This window comes from Anas platyrhynchos, chromosome 21 (assembly GCF_047663525.1).
Source record: "Anas platyrhynchos isolate ZD024472 breed Pekin duck chromosome 21, IASCAAS_PekinDuck_T2T, whole genome shotgun sequence".
Lineage (NCBI taxonomy): Eukaryota > Metazoa > Chordata > Aves > Anseriformes > Anatidae > Anas > Anas platyrhynchos.
In genome coordinates this window covers 14584571-14598156 of record NC_092607.1, presented here as the reverse complement: position 1 = coordinate 14598156, position 13586 = coordinate 14584571, and the positions used below count along the sequence as shown (strand labels likewise).

Here is a 13586-nt window from a genome sequence, read left to right as displayed (position 1 = left end):
CTCGACTTTTTCAACAGAGGCAGTTCCTCAAGCATTTCACTGAGGCTGGATCAAAACAAGGGCGAATGCCACAAACTCCTAGTCTTCATGCTGATCAAAATATAACTTGTGCAGAAAGGGTTGGACGAACCTCAAGTGCACAGCTGCTTGTTTTACAGTTTTATTTTTTACATTCTGAAAGTTTATGTGATCTAATTAGCCATTTTATTTCACAAAAATACATTTTGGCACTGTTGGACTTGGAACGGCTCTAATGCAAGGGGTTTGTCTACAAAGGAGGCAGACGAGTGCACGGAAAATAAGCATTATGCTTCTGATCAGAGACATTATGATCGGGAAGCACAGCTCTGCTACACTTGCATGGAGATCGCTTTGCTGATTTTAAGCTTTTAAATCCTGTTCATTTGTTTAAACCTAGCTAAGAAAAACCAGTGACAATGCCCAGCAGAAGCGTCTAAATATTATTCACTCTTAATGAAAAGGCTGAGAACATCAGAGACTGGCCAAAACCTGAGTGCTTGCCTGGGGTTGTCTGCACCACTGACCCCAGCCCCACCAAAACCCAGTGGCGGCACAGGCGAGGCAGGGGAGATCCCGCAGAGCTCCCCAAAGCCACCAGCTGCTCGTCACACGCCGCCTGCCCTTTACTACAGCAGCTCCTCTGCCTCTGATTTTATCTGGTTACTGGAGAATGTGGATTATGTGACTGCTCATTTCCAAGCCCCAGCACTGTTAAAGGGGTTATCTGACACGCGGGTGTTACCAGAGAAAACGCAGCAATTAAGTTCCTGGATCCGTGGCTGTTCGGCAGCACAGGCACCCCAGGGAAGACATCCTGGCCATGAATATATCCAAGATATCTAGATAAACAAAAACATATAGTCTCCAGAGCCAAATGTCAACCAGCTACTTTTAAAAAGCACCGAGATAAAATATCTACCTGTGCTCAGAGAGCTGACACAGCCTGCACACTACTTGACCCAACCCAACACTTAGGCAGGACCTCAAAGGCACGCTGCTCCTGCATAACTCTCATTTGAAAAAAACTTTCTTTGTGGCCAGTGGATAAAAATATGCCCTTCCTCTCCTGCCTTATAGTTATGTCTTGAAGGAAAACCATCCAAATTAAAATGCTTGAACTGAGACATTGGCAAGAGATGTGCAAAACAAGACAGAGTCTCTTGTTAACATCTTATTTGCTGTTTTCACTCCACCATTTGTGATAAAAGCAAAGTACTATAGCATAACGTAGTTACTGAACAGCCACACACTTGAATCACACAGTCTACTTATATTCAACTCCCAGGGTCGTCCCCTATAATCTGAAGTCCTAGATTTATCAGGGTGGAAAATAAGGGAGCATGTTTAAAGTATTTGTGAATGCAAATGTGTCTCACCTACACACTCAGGAAGAAAACCACGACCTCATTCTGTGTGTCCTTGCTTTCATGCAACTCACAGGAAATGTCATCTAGCTCTGATTGACAGTGACTGATAATAAGGATAAAATACCTTTTTACTTCAAATGCCTATCTATCACTGTTTAGAATACCCCTGTCCCTTGATGATGCATGAAGATGCATTTGCCTCTCAAACAGCTGATGGATTCATTTCTTTTAATTAAAACTATAAATCTTACTACTTATCTTACTGTTAGCAGCAATATGACAGTATCCCAAGTTAGATCAAGCCCACTGTGTTCAACACTGTACCTCTATATGATGAAAGATAGCCCCTACAAAACAATTGGCTGATCATGGGGATATAGGACCATTTTACAGAAACAAACAAAAAAAAGTGGCACAAATGATAAATGATGGAGCTGTCAGAAAAATAAAATTATACAGTTGAACATGAAGATGGGAAAAGGGATCATTTCTTTTCCCATCATTTGACTAGTTTTCACAAGATGCTTGCCAAAGTCATATCGCTGTGCTGGCCCTTAAGCCTTGGCTTCCTTTGTGTACACATTAAACCCGCATTTCTTAAATGCCTTCTGCTATGACCAAAATGTTAAATACATTTCTCATCACTAATTTACATATTAAACATTAAGGCAGAAGTACTTTAAAAAAGCATAATGGCACGCAAACTCTGCTGTGTAGAAGTTTCTATGCAATATCCGTGGTGTATCTGCATTTATTATGAGACTCGGTGATGTGTTAAGATGCTTTTGACACTATTATTTGCTCTGCTGTTAAACTTCTCTAGGCCAAGGAGGTTGTACCTCTCCAGTACCACCAAACCCCACAGATTGTTTTATGAGGTTAACCATCAATTCACATTTCCTTGCCCTCTTTTCAAGCTAAATTTTTTGACAAAGCTTTCAGAAAGACAATGCAAACAAGCATTTTTAAGCAGTCAAGGATATTTAAAATCTTGAAGAAACAAATATTTTGAGTGAAATTTAGAGCTAGTGAAATTTTTATTGAAATCCTCATGTTTTTCAGATGGGCACTGGAAGTGGTGATGGGTTACCTCATACTCTTTCAGTGGCTGACTAATGGGAAATAGTTGCACAACAAGGCCACTTTACTGGCAGAGACGGGATGTTAAACATACTGGAGGTTAAGTGCAGGAGGTGATGTGCCAGAATTTCAACCGTCAGTTCTGGCTGACCCCAATTCCAGCTACTAACTGGTCTCTTGCCCCTACCCAGTAAAGACAATTTTCCGTAGTGAATCCCATATGAACTCCTTATGCATGAGAACCCATTTAAATGGCAGGATGCAGTAATACATGCCCAATCCCATACACACATTACCAGTGCCACTGCCTGAAGATCTGTTGTGTTATAATTTAGGATAGGTGCTTAATCAACTGCCTTGATTTAGTAAGCTTTACTGCTTTCTAAACGAGTAGCAATACATAACACAGTTTTCAGTCCAGTTTTAGAAACCTTGATCATTTACCCCATTAAATCAGAAGGAGAAATGCAGGCTGCTAGCGGGAGCATGTTCTGTTTCTTATATGCAATTCTCTGACAGCAAAACACACCATAAAAATGCATTTGCTGTTTCAGCTGACATATAACACAATATTCCAAAAGAAAATATTAGCCTTGCCACTGCTACAGCTAGTGATATGTCCTCTCGAATTTAGTACATGCAATAGGCTAGAGGATAAAAACATCCCAAAGATAGCAGAAGAATTTATAAGTCAATGATCTGCTTATGAGGAATGGAGACTGCTGATGCAAGCTGCAGTCTTACTGATAAAAAAAATGGATTTCCCATAGCATTGCCGATAGCGCTGGGAACTAATTGGCCTGAGTTTACTCCTGCTGACTATTCTGTGTTCATTTTGGCTTGCTCTGGAGGACCCAATCAATCACAAGCCCAAGCTGCAGCTGACCCGTAGGCAGCCACAATTAAAACAGTTCCTACTTACTTAAAGGTAGAAAGTGAATTTAACCTGATATAAGTAAAGGAGAGAGGGCTTGAAACCACTTGCAGTCTCTAAGATGTTACATCACTTCAGACAACTCTTTTCCTTTAAAGAGGAGCTTTTATTGCCCACAACCCTTAGGAAAGCTTACAGACCATTTCAGCAGATGGCTCCTCTCCCAGATGTAGGGCAGATGAAGCAGGATGCTACCACAGCTCAGGACCCTGAGGTTCAAGGCCCATGGTTCTTAAGGAGCTTGCTGACTTGCTTTAATGAATGCTCTGTCTAAAACTAATTACGTGCTTGCACTCACAGCACATTTCTGGGCATTTGACAATTTATTTTGCCTACGTGCTACAGAAAGGCAATCCACAAGAAAAACACTCTTGGAATGAACCATAGGCTGTGGTTTGTTTAGAGACAGTCCCCGCTCATCTATTGAAATACAGGCACAAACACACTTGGACTGTGAATCTGGTCCCAACCAGGTGTTTCTTGGAGAGAGAAGTTCTACAGAGACTTATAAAGATGAAGATGGGGAGGAGGCAATCCCAACAATATGGGTAGCACCTCATTCAGGACATAAGGGACATAAACTTCCAGCCATTAGTGTTTTCACATCTCTGTTTCCAAGAGGTTTTGCTGGGATGCAATGGCTATGGTTATATATTGTGCCTTGCCACGGGGTGAGCCTAACCTAGCCTTGTATCTCTTCCTCTTTCTGGCAAGAAGCGAGCATTTGTTTATCTCACTAAGGCACAATTTAAAACTCACCCTTCTCATATGGTGCAATTTCACTTTTTGGAATTTACTATGGGATTAAATTTGGCTCAGTGCTTTCTAAATGTACAGTACACACATGAGGCTGAAACCAAACCACTCTAGTATCACTACTGACTCTAGACAAAAGCTGTACTTAAAACTGCAGGCTATAGGGAAGTCAAAAGCAGTTACATAGAAAAGGATGTCATTACCAAATAAAACAATTCTCATAATGGCTTATATTTGCTAGCTCTGTATTTTTGTTTTGCTTTAAATGAGTCTTCCAAAAATACAAATGATTTTAAATGGGTTCTGAATTTCAAAACTTTCACCACTATCTACTCAGTCAAGAACCCTCAAATCTCCTATAGTCTAGCACAATTTTCAGACTGTGCAGTTTTATTCTTCAGAGAGCAGCACTGCTTTCTCAAAAGCAATGAGTTAAGGGACAAGCAATTTGTATTTCAAGTTGGTCACGGTTTTGGTCAACTTTAAATCTATTCGTACATACTTTTCTGAACCCTCTGCTCCACATATAGCAAAGAAACACACATCTGGTCAGCATAAAGGAAACAGCCATGCAGTCAAGAACAAACTGAAAAGTTCCTCTCAGAAGCAGAAGTAATTAGCTTTGGGTGCCTGTACTTAATACAGTTCTGTTACTTAAACAACTGATATAGAAAGCATTCAGACCAAATTTAGGAAAACAGAAAAAAAAAAAAGAAGCTAAAATGCTGTATAAGCTAGCCTCTTCTCTAGCTAATATTATGTATTTTCTCAGCACTGAAGTCCTTTCTCTTATGTAGCTGTCTAGAATAAGTTTGTTTCCTGTAAACTATAACAGCTGTGGGGTATTTTTTGGCATCCTCTGCATGTCCGATCTTTAGATCACTTTTAGAAGTATCCAGCACTTCCCACTTACAAGGTTACAAGAAGGAAGTAATTAGCATTTAGATAAAACAGAACAGGATGGCAGCAATTCAATTGTTGCCCAAATCGTAAGTTTTTCAATTCAATTAAGCATTTGTTCTCTGGTTTTGGTCACAGCTTCTGTTGGGGACAAAGCTGTGGTTAATTGGGAAATGACTACAAACCAAACACTCTTATTAAAAGCAGAATTCTTTTACAGCCAAGTTTCTGGGTTCTGTTACTTCTCTGCAGAGTTAACATCTCTGCAGAACAAACTGGAAAAAAAAGCAAGACACCAGACACTGAAAAAGACAAATCATTTCAATTTTTCACTGTTGTATTTCAATCATGTTCCAAACATAGATAGAACACAGGGAGTAAACTTCATTTAGAGGCTAGCTCCTTTGGGGAACAAAAAAGAGCAAATACTTTAAAGGCTACTGAATAAAAGTAAATTAAAAACAAACAAATAAAAAACTTGTCTGCTATATACATACCAACAGGCATACCTACGCAGAAGCTATACTTCAGCATGAGTTCTGCATGACATAATATAATTCCAAGTACTTTTCCTCTTTTTCTATGAAATTTTGGCTATTGAGTCCACCCACACTATTATTGTGTAGTGAATTCTGTTCAACAGCTCATTCACCAAAGATATTTAACAGTAAGAAAATTCAGAAACATGATATAAAAAACAAAACAAACAAACAAAAACAAACACAAAGTAATCACCAGAACCTGCCTTGTACTAGATTCCTGCATAGCAGCAGAGCTGAGCCGAATTCCCACCATGTGGGCAGCTCAGTGCTATAGCCAGATGAGTTACTGACCAGCACCACCTACATCTGCCAATTAATTCTGTAAGAAAAACACATAAAATATGTATTTTTAACCACTTTGCATTCATACGATTATAATACTTGTTTTGCAAAACCAGAGGCTTCTGAATAATTTTAATGTCTCTTCTCTTTCATGCACTCATGTAAATTATTTGTGACATCTAGATACTCTTTGACTGCAAAGTATTACCTGTATTTTTGACGAGTAACAACACAGAAAGCTGGGGTTGGTTTTGCTTTTCCGTTAGCATCAAGGGTGCAAAGCTCAGCTCAAACCTCTGGAAACCTTTGGCCTTTCTCCAATGCTCCTGACCTGGGCAACATTAACAGCCTCTGATACAGACTTTTAGAAGTTTCCGTCAAAGATCAGCAGCTTCTTTGGTGTTGCCACTGCTTTTGCAAAGCTGTTTCAGTTCATAGTGTCTTTGGTAGGTCCAAGAGTCAGAGATTTTCCCTGAACTTCTGCACTACACATACAGATAGGATATTATTTTGAAAAATAGTATATTTTCTAGAGGAAGTTCTGTTACCACCAGTCACTGACTTTATCAAGGACTACTTAAACTTGCACATGAAGACTGAGCCCACCTTTCTTTCTCTTCCATTGGTCAAGTGGAAAACAACACTACAAAAACAACAACAACAAACAAACCAACAAACAAACAAAAAACACTACACTTATACTGGGCTAGACTCCAGAAATGCCAGTCTGTACAAGGCTCAATACCACCAGGTTACGTTTGCACATGTAATCCAGGCTCACTGATGTTAGCAGCATAGTCAGAAGTGTGTCAAAGGTCTGCGAGAAGTCCTTGCAATGAACAGCAGAAAGGACAGAGCACCATGACCTGCACGAACAGAATCCTGCAAACATGCACGCTCCATCATAGCTACACTGTGTCCTAAAAATCAGTAATGGATGCTTAGTTGTTGCATTGAAAATATCTATCAGGAAAATACAGATATTATCATGATCAACTACATGGAAGAAATTTTGTTACATATTCTTATTATTAGCTGATCACAGCCTAAAAGTCTGTAAGAATCTCCTGTCTTTAGCCTTTATGCAGGACATGGCACCACCGCCGCAGGCAGTAGCAGTCCATTAATTATTACTCCAGTGCTGCCTGATAGCAAACGTCTCGCTCTTTCTTCTTGCTGCTTCTCCCCACATGGTGCAGATAGGCTTGGTTTTATAATTGCTGGGCCCTCCAGGTCAGAGTCACCACCCTGCCATCAAGAGACGTGTGAGAGACCAGCACAAACCCAGTAGCTTATCAAAAACAATGCTCCATTTTTCCAGCCCTGTTGCCCTTTCCATTAATGGGATTCTGCTCTATTCTGCTGTTCTTTGTGCTTAAATCCCTTGGGCTTCTCAGGCCATGACTGCTAAATTATAAAATGATTTTGAGAGGGTTGGATAAATGTACCATCTTGTTACATGATAGCTTTTTATAGGTATCATATGGGAAACGCCAGCCCCTGAGGGTGGCACTGTCCTGGTCGCTACCCTTGGCTCCATCACACCACAGGATGTTAAGCAGTACTTGCCCAGAAAAAAAAAAAAAAAAGAAAAAAAAAGATTTTTTTCTTCTTTTTCTCTTTTTAAGTTTATTAATACTGTCACATCAAATCTCAATGCAAAGTGATACAAAATGTCATACACTAAAAATAATGTGTTAGAAATGGGTCAGTACTGGAATATTTGCACTATCTACAAAGCCTAGTTTATTATTTCCTCCACTTTCTAGCTCTTTCAGCACAATTCTTGAGAATGCCAACAAAACAGAGTTAAATTCTGATGATTTTTAGGAGAAATCCAGACAGAAGTGAGCATTTAGGTCACTAAATTAGTGAGAAAGTAATGTCAGTGAGGTTGTTTTGAGAGAATTTCATCATTTTTATGTAAAGTAATTAAACTGATTGCTTTTGTCTTGACCACTCCAGAGCTTATGGTTCCATACAAGCTGAAACCATGCCAACTGTGTGCTCCCAGTGAGAAAAGAGGAAGGAAGAACATGGGAAAAAGACCTCTATTGGATAATTTAGGTTGGATGGACCTCAGGAGGTCACCTGGACTAACTCTCCAGCCAAATTAGGGAAAAATAGGTGAAGAAAAAAGGAGGAAAATGGCTTGGAACTTTTAACAAACTAGAGAGATATATAGAAAAAGAGAGATGGTGATGATGGCTTGAGAGGCAGAGAGAACTGTGTTAAAGCTTTACCAGGTAAGGAATCAGCGGAAAGGAAGGATGCATAAAGGATGAATGTAGTTCTCACCATGGAGAACTAGCATGGACAACGAACTGGCTGCGGGGGGATTATCACACAGACATATAGCAGGAAGTTTAGCATTTTAATGCAAACACGTACTGCTGCAATGGGCTAAGGCTCACTAATGGGAAAGTACCTCCTCTCTAAGAAATGTGTGCAATTTACTCAACAAATACAACCAGAGTTAACCACGTCCAAATAGCTGTCACCTTTTCAGTAAATAATTAACATGAGCTGGAATAGCACTCTGGGAAGTAGCTGGCGCATGGGCTACGCTTGGTAGTGAGCAATGACACCCAGAGTCCGCCACAGCAAGGACGCGCGCCCATTCCAAGTTATTTACTCCTCTACATGGCACATGCACATCCTTCGAGGAATGGCTCCCATCCACCTGGCACCCAGAAACGTAGGAAACAGTGTCATAACATTTTAGAGTTTAAAGTGCAGGCACAATGTGCCAAATTGAGGTAACAGATGGGGATCCAAACATTGCTAAGTGCTACCTAGCAATGCAACATATGCAGAGCCTGGAAATCGTGACATCATCTCATGGATGACAAGAACTTGCACCGATATTCAAACGCACACTTAATCACAACAACAACTGCACATCAGCAAGGAACAATAGTACCAGAGGTAAGAAAGAAAATGGTGCCTGGAAGAGAAGAGGGAGCCACCCTGGTGTCTCTGTGTGACAGAAGTGTGGGCTCTGTGCAGTCCTCATCTTTTCCCCTTCCTGCTTCAACAGTTTTTGGCAGGCAGATAGAGACAACCTGTGAGATAGTTTTGTGTTGAGAGTTTTGGAAGGGTAGGCTTGTATCCAAGAATAGAAGATAAAAAGAAAGACTTGCAGAATACGTCCATCTCCCAAAAGCTAAGTATGTGCTGTACAATTTGAGGTTAATCAGTTGGATTTTTTAAATTATTAAACATGTACTAATTTTATGCAGTCTTTTATTTATACTTTTTGGAGGGATTATTATGAAGAAGAGAAAAATTGCTGCAGAATGCTGAACACCCAGCTTGAAAATTCTGGCCTTCAGTAAGAAGATGAAAACACTTTTTACTGATTCAACTTTCATTCTAAACTCATGTAATTTAATCAGATATGTTCACAGCTAGAATTGCTGCATGCTGGAAATCCTTCCTGGCAATATAGAAGCTACCACTTTACCACTCCACAGATAATTTTCTCATTACATTATATACTACAGTTAGAAAAAAGCTCAGTTATATTTACAAGCGTACAGTACAACCAGTGATTGTAAAAGTATGCATAATGCATAGCTAGCTTGCCCAAGTAATTAATGTGATTATGCATGCAAAGCAGGTAACTGCAATAATTGGGTTGCTCTGCAAGCTGTGCAAATGCATGCACAATTCTGCACACCTAATGTTTTGGGAGCTTTGCCCACTTGGGGAGATTCTGAAGTTCTGTTTTGCAACCACAGTCTAGAAAATAAACATAATAAACATAAGATTATTTCCTGTGCTATAAACTGACCTAAGAACCAATGCTATTTTCCCAATATAATTAAATGTTAAAAGCCTTTAATTAAAGAGTATAAATCAGAGTGAATCATTTCAGACCAAAGCAGGCTTACAATACAGGATGCATTTGTTGCTGAAAGTCTGCACGAGAACAAAGCCATAAAAATGCCATTCACACCTTTTAATTGGTACATTGGAGTATTCCTTTTATTGCTCTGCCAAACGAGCAATGGTACCACTTTCCGTCTGAAAATATTTTCAGACCCTCCAAACTTCAATCCAAGTGCTGACAAACAACAAACGATGGCCTCTGCTTCCCCACAGTCCCACCCAGAAGTGAGCCGTTCTTTGTCCTGAAATGCCTGAAGCGTACCTGAGGTTTGAATTTAATTATCTTACATATTGTGTTTCCTTTCATCTCAAGCTGTTATTTTTATTTGTTTATGCATTTATTTTGGAGGGATAGGAAATGTTATTGGTTCTGTTGACATGGCTGTGCTATTACACGGCAAAGGAGCCCTTGTGGACTGGAGCCATGGAAGAGCACCACACTTGTGCCTGCTGCAGGGCATGGTGATCCTTCTCCCTCTTTTTCCTCCCCCCTCTGTGCTCTACCCGGTTGTCATGCCTCCCGTCAGCAGTGGTGGGTATCCGTAAATCGTTGGCATAAAAATATATTTACGGATTATGCACCCAGAAAACTACAGTAGGGTAAATGCAATCAGATTTACCGATAAACTCCATGGCTCTGTGTAAATCTGGACTATGATAGAATTTACAGCTAGACAGAGCAGGAAAAAAATAAAAAAGGTTTCTTGAGTTTGAAAGCCAAAATACAGATTCAGCTCAACCATGTTTACAAAGCTTTTGTTACCACTTTCTACAAACATTCAAGCGTTCAGGTTTTGTAGCAAACATTGAGGAATAAGACAGCTACAGATTTTGAGCTTGTAAATAATTTCCAACTGCGTATTCAATTCTAAATTTTAGTTTATACTGTGCTAGGTAATTGTATAACAGTCAAATACAGAAAAAAGAAAGTAAACCATGGAATAATATAGAAATCCAATATCATGCAAAATTGGCAATAACTACAATCCAAAAAGAAAGCAAAAACACAGAATAATGCTTCAAAGACCTTTACAAATAATTCCAAATATGGAACCACTCTAGGAACGTCTTGGTCAAATCTTTAATAAAGAATTCCTCAAAGGAAAATACTTAAATTATTTATTCAGCCCTGATCAAGTGAAGTGAGAATGAAGTAAGGAAAGCAAATAATCAGAAACACTCCTTTTAAACTTGCCTTCAAAGAGCAGAATATTGCAAAATAATAGTAATTAATATCCTCATAAACTGTTAAGTATGCATAAACAAGCATGCCAGCTCTCCCTCTGTCCCTGCAAGCACAATATGCGTTTACATCTGGTCTCAAGAAGGAATGGGCAGATCCCAAACACTTTGGCTGCTCAGTTCAGATAAGCGCCCAGCAGCGTGGGTACTTATCCAAAGCTTACTCAACCTACCTGAACCTTTTGGGCCAGCAAAATGGAGCTGGCAGCCTCGTCACAACAGGCGTTTGCCTAACATTTCTGGCACTTGCTGCTTCCAGTTGGGCTAGAGATACTGCAGGAATAATCCTTCTCTTTTGACATTTCATATAGTCAGAGTGGCAGGAAGCTAGAAGTGTGGGGATGCACAACATGTGGACTGAAAGAGAAAAGCACTTAAACAGTCTGAAGCAGAGTTTGGAGTGGAAACCTGACAGCCAGGAGCTGCCTTCTGCAGTTTGTCATCCAGTTATGGCATTACAACCAAAAACCAAATATATATATAAATATATATATATACACACACACACATATATACGCATACTCCTAAGAGTTAAAAGGACCATACATATATAAATATAAATATATATACATATTTGATCCTTTTAACTCTTAGGAAATTATCACACAAACAAGTAGCTCCACACTGTGAAGTCTGAGGGCCAAACAGTGCCTGGCATTCCAGTGCTTGGGGTGCACACTACTGTGCTCAAACTGCACTGGCATGAACCAGGGCTTTAAGTGGTGAAAAATGCAACTGCCTGCAATGGGGAGAGGTGACCTTTTCAGCAAAGGATCTCTGAAAAATAGCAGCTTCTTGTATAAGACCAGTGTTTGTGTAAATATCACCCATGATGATACCGATGCACCACCTAGCATTTGCAAAGCACCTGTTTACTGACCATAAGGCATATAAAAAGAACTGCTCTTCAGCTAGCCTGTGATTTAACATTAATGGCATGATGCAGTGAAGGCTTTCAAATAGCATGTGAACAAGGAAAGCTATTCCACACCTATGGACTTTTTAGGTAGTGCATGAATGATAAAGTATCCTTTATGACCAGCTGGGTGATCCTGGGAGGACTGGGGGGATCAGCTGAGAAGCCAAAGTAACAGTTAAAACAAAACCAATATACCAAAAGGAAAAATTTTGATTGTGCAACAGATTTTCCCCTGGAGAAGGAAGACAAGATTTTCTGGCTGGGAGAACTCTAATGCAAGCAGCATGCATGACCAAACCCATCGGCTGGGCAGCACGGTCCAGCAGAGCGCGGGAGCCACGGTGAGCCAAGAACTCGCAAGCTCTAATCCGAGATCTGTCACCATCCACTGCACAGCCTTGGGCAAGTTACTTAACCTCCTTGTGTCTCAGTTTCACCATCTGTAGGACTGGGCTAGCACTCACTTGGCCAGCAGATCGGGGTATTCAGATGCTTAATTAAGGATAGCTGGAGTGATTAAGTGCCAGCTGCTCAGGCTGTGGCTGTGGAGACTCGCTGCCCGGCGTGAAGCCCCACCACAGCACTCAGAGCCAGGCGCAGTGCCCACGGAGGAGGGCAGGGCAGGGTGGCTTTCTCTAACACAATATGTGGGTCAGCATCTTTCAGCTCCAGCTGCCGGAGTGCTGGCCTGGCATCGCCCTCCTGCGAGTCCTTGGCTAACATGTGCTGGAGCAAGCCAGTCCCTCCCAGCCCACTGGAGCTGGGAGCAGAGCCAGGTCGTCCTCCAGACGCCGCCACAATAAGGAACGAGTGGACACCCCTCTGTGCATGTGAAAGCAAGGCCAGGTACATCCTGCTCCTGCGTGCTACAAGCAGCGATGGAAAGGGAAGACCTGAGAGGTGAGCTCCATCTTCTGAAGCAGCTCCTGACCGGCAGCCAGTGCCCCTGGCCATAAGCCCAGGTGAGATCTGACCGCCGCCTCTGCTCAGGCTGAGAAGCACAATGGGAGCTGCTTGGTCAATCCCACCATGGAACAGGGCCACCAGGCACAGCATGAGAGTCAACAAGGAAGCTCCTGCATAAAAACCTTTGCCAGCTCCGGTTTTGTGGTGCCTATCCCACCAAAATCTCCTGTTAGTCCTAAGCCCAGAGCCTGAACTCTCTCACAGAAGTCTCCCCAGTTCTGCTCACTGCATTTCTCGTCATCACTTTAATGGTCACCCTGTCTCTGCACCTTCTATTCTCCTCCATTCCCTCTTATTCTGGGCAGTTTACTCTAAGTTTTTAGTTATATTCAAAATATTCAGAATACCACAGTCCACTTTTCAGATTTTCTTCTGAGACAGTCCATTGGGAAGAGGCATTGAAACCCTTCAGTATTTATAGGACTATACAGACTAAAGAGGAACCATATATATGAACAGATATTAAATGTACCTCAGAGTAAATGTCACAAAAGTACAAGTGGCTGCACAAGGGACAGCCATTGTTGCATCACCAAAGAATGAAATCAAGGAGACACAATAAAATGGCATAGTTATAATGCAACATAAGGTTCCCTATAAACCCATGGACCAACATCACTTCAAAGACCTAGAACTAGATGGCAGGAAAGAATTTCCTTTATCCATACATCTTTTATTTTTAA

The 13586-nt window shown here is 40.9% G+C and overlaps 1 protein-coding gene across 6 annotated transcripts in view; it reads right to left on the bottom strand.

Annotated features, from left to right (window-relative positions):
- The window catches only part of CDH4 (cadherin 4), a 670220-nt gene that overhangs the window by 280098 nt on the left and 376536 nt on the right, over positions 1 to 13586 (bottom strand). The window contains exon 2 of one of the 6 annotated variants that reach the window (XM_072026339.1): positions 764 to 860. The exons of the other annotated variants lie outside the window; for them this stretch is intronic. Within the exon in view, the coding sequence (XP_071882440.1) occupies positions 764 to 860 (97 nt within the window). The remainder of the gene's footprint in view (positions 1 to 763; positions 861 to 13586) is intronic. 6 annotated transcript variants of the gene reach the window in all.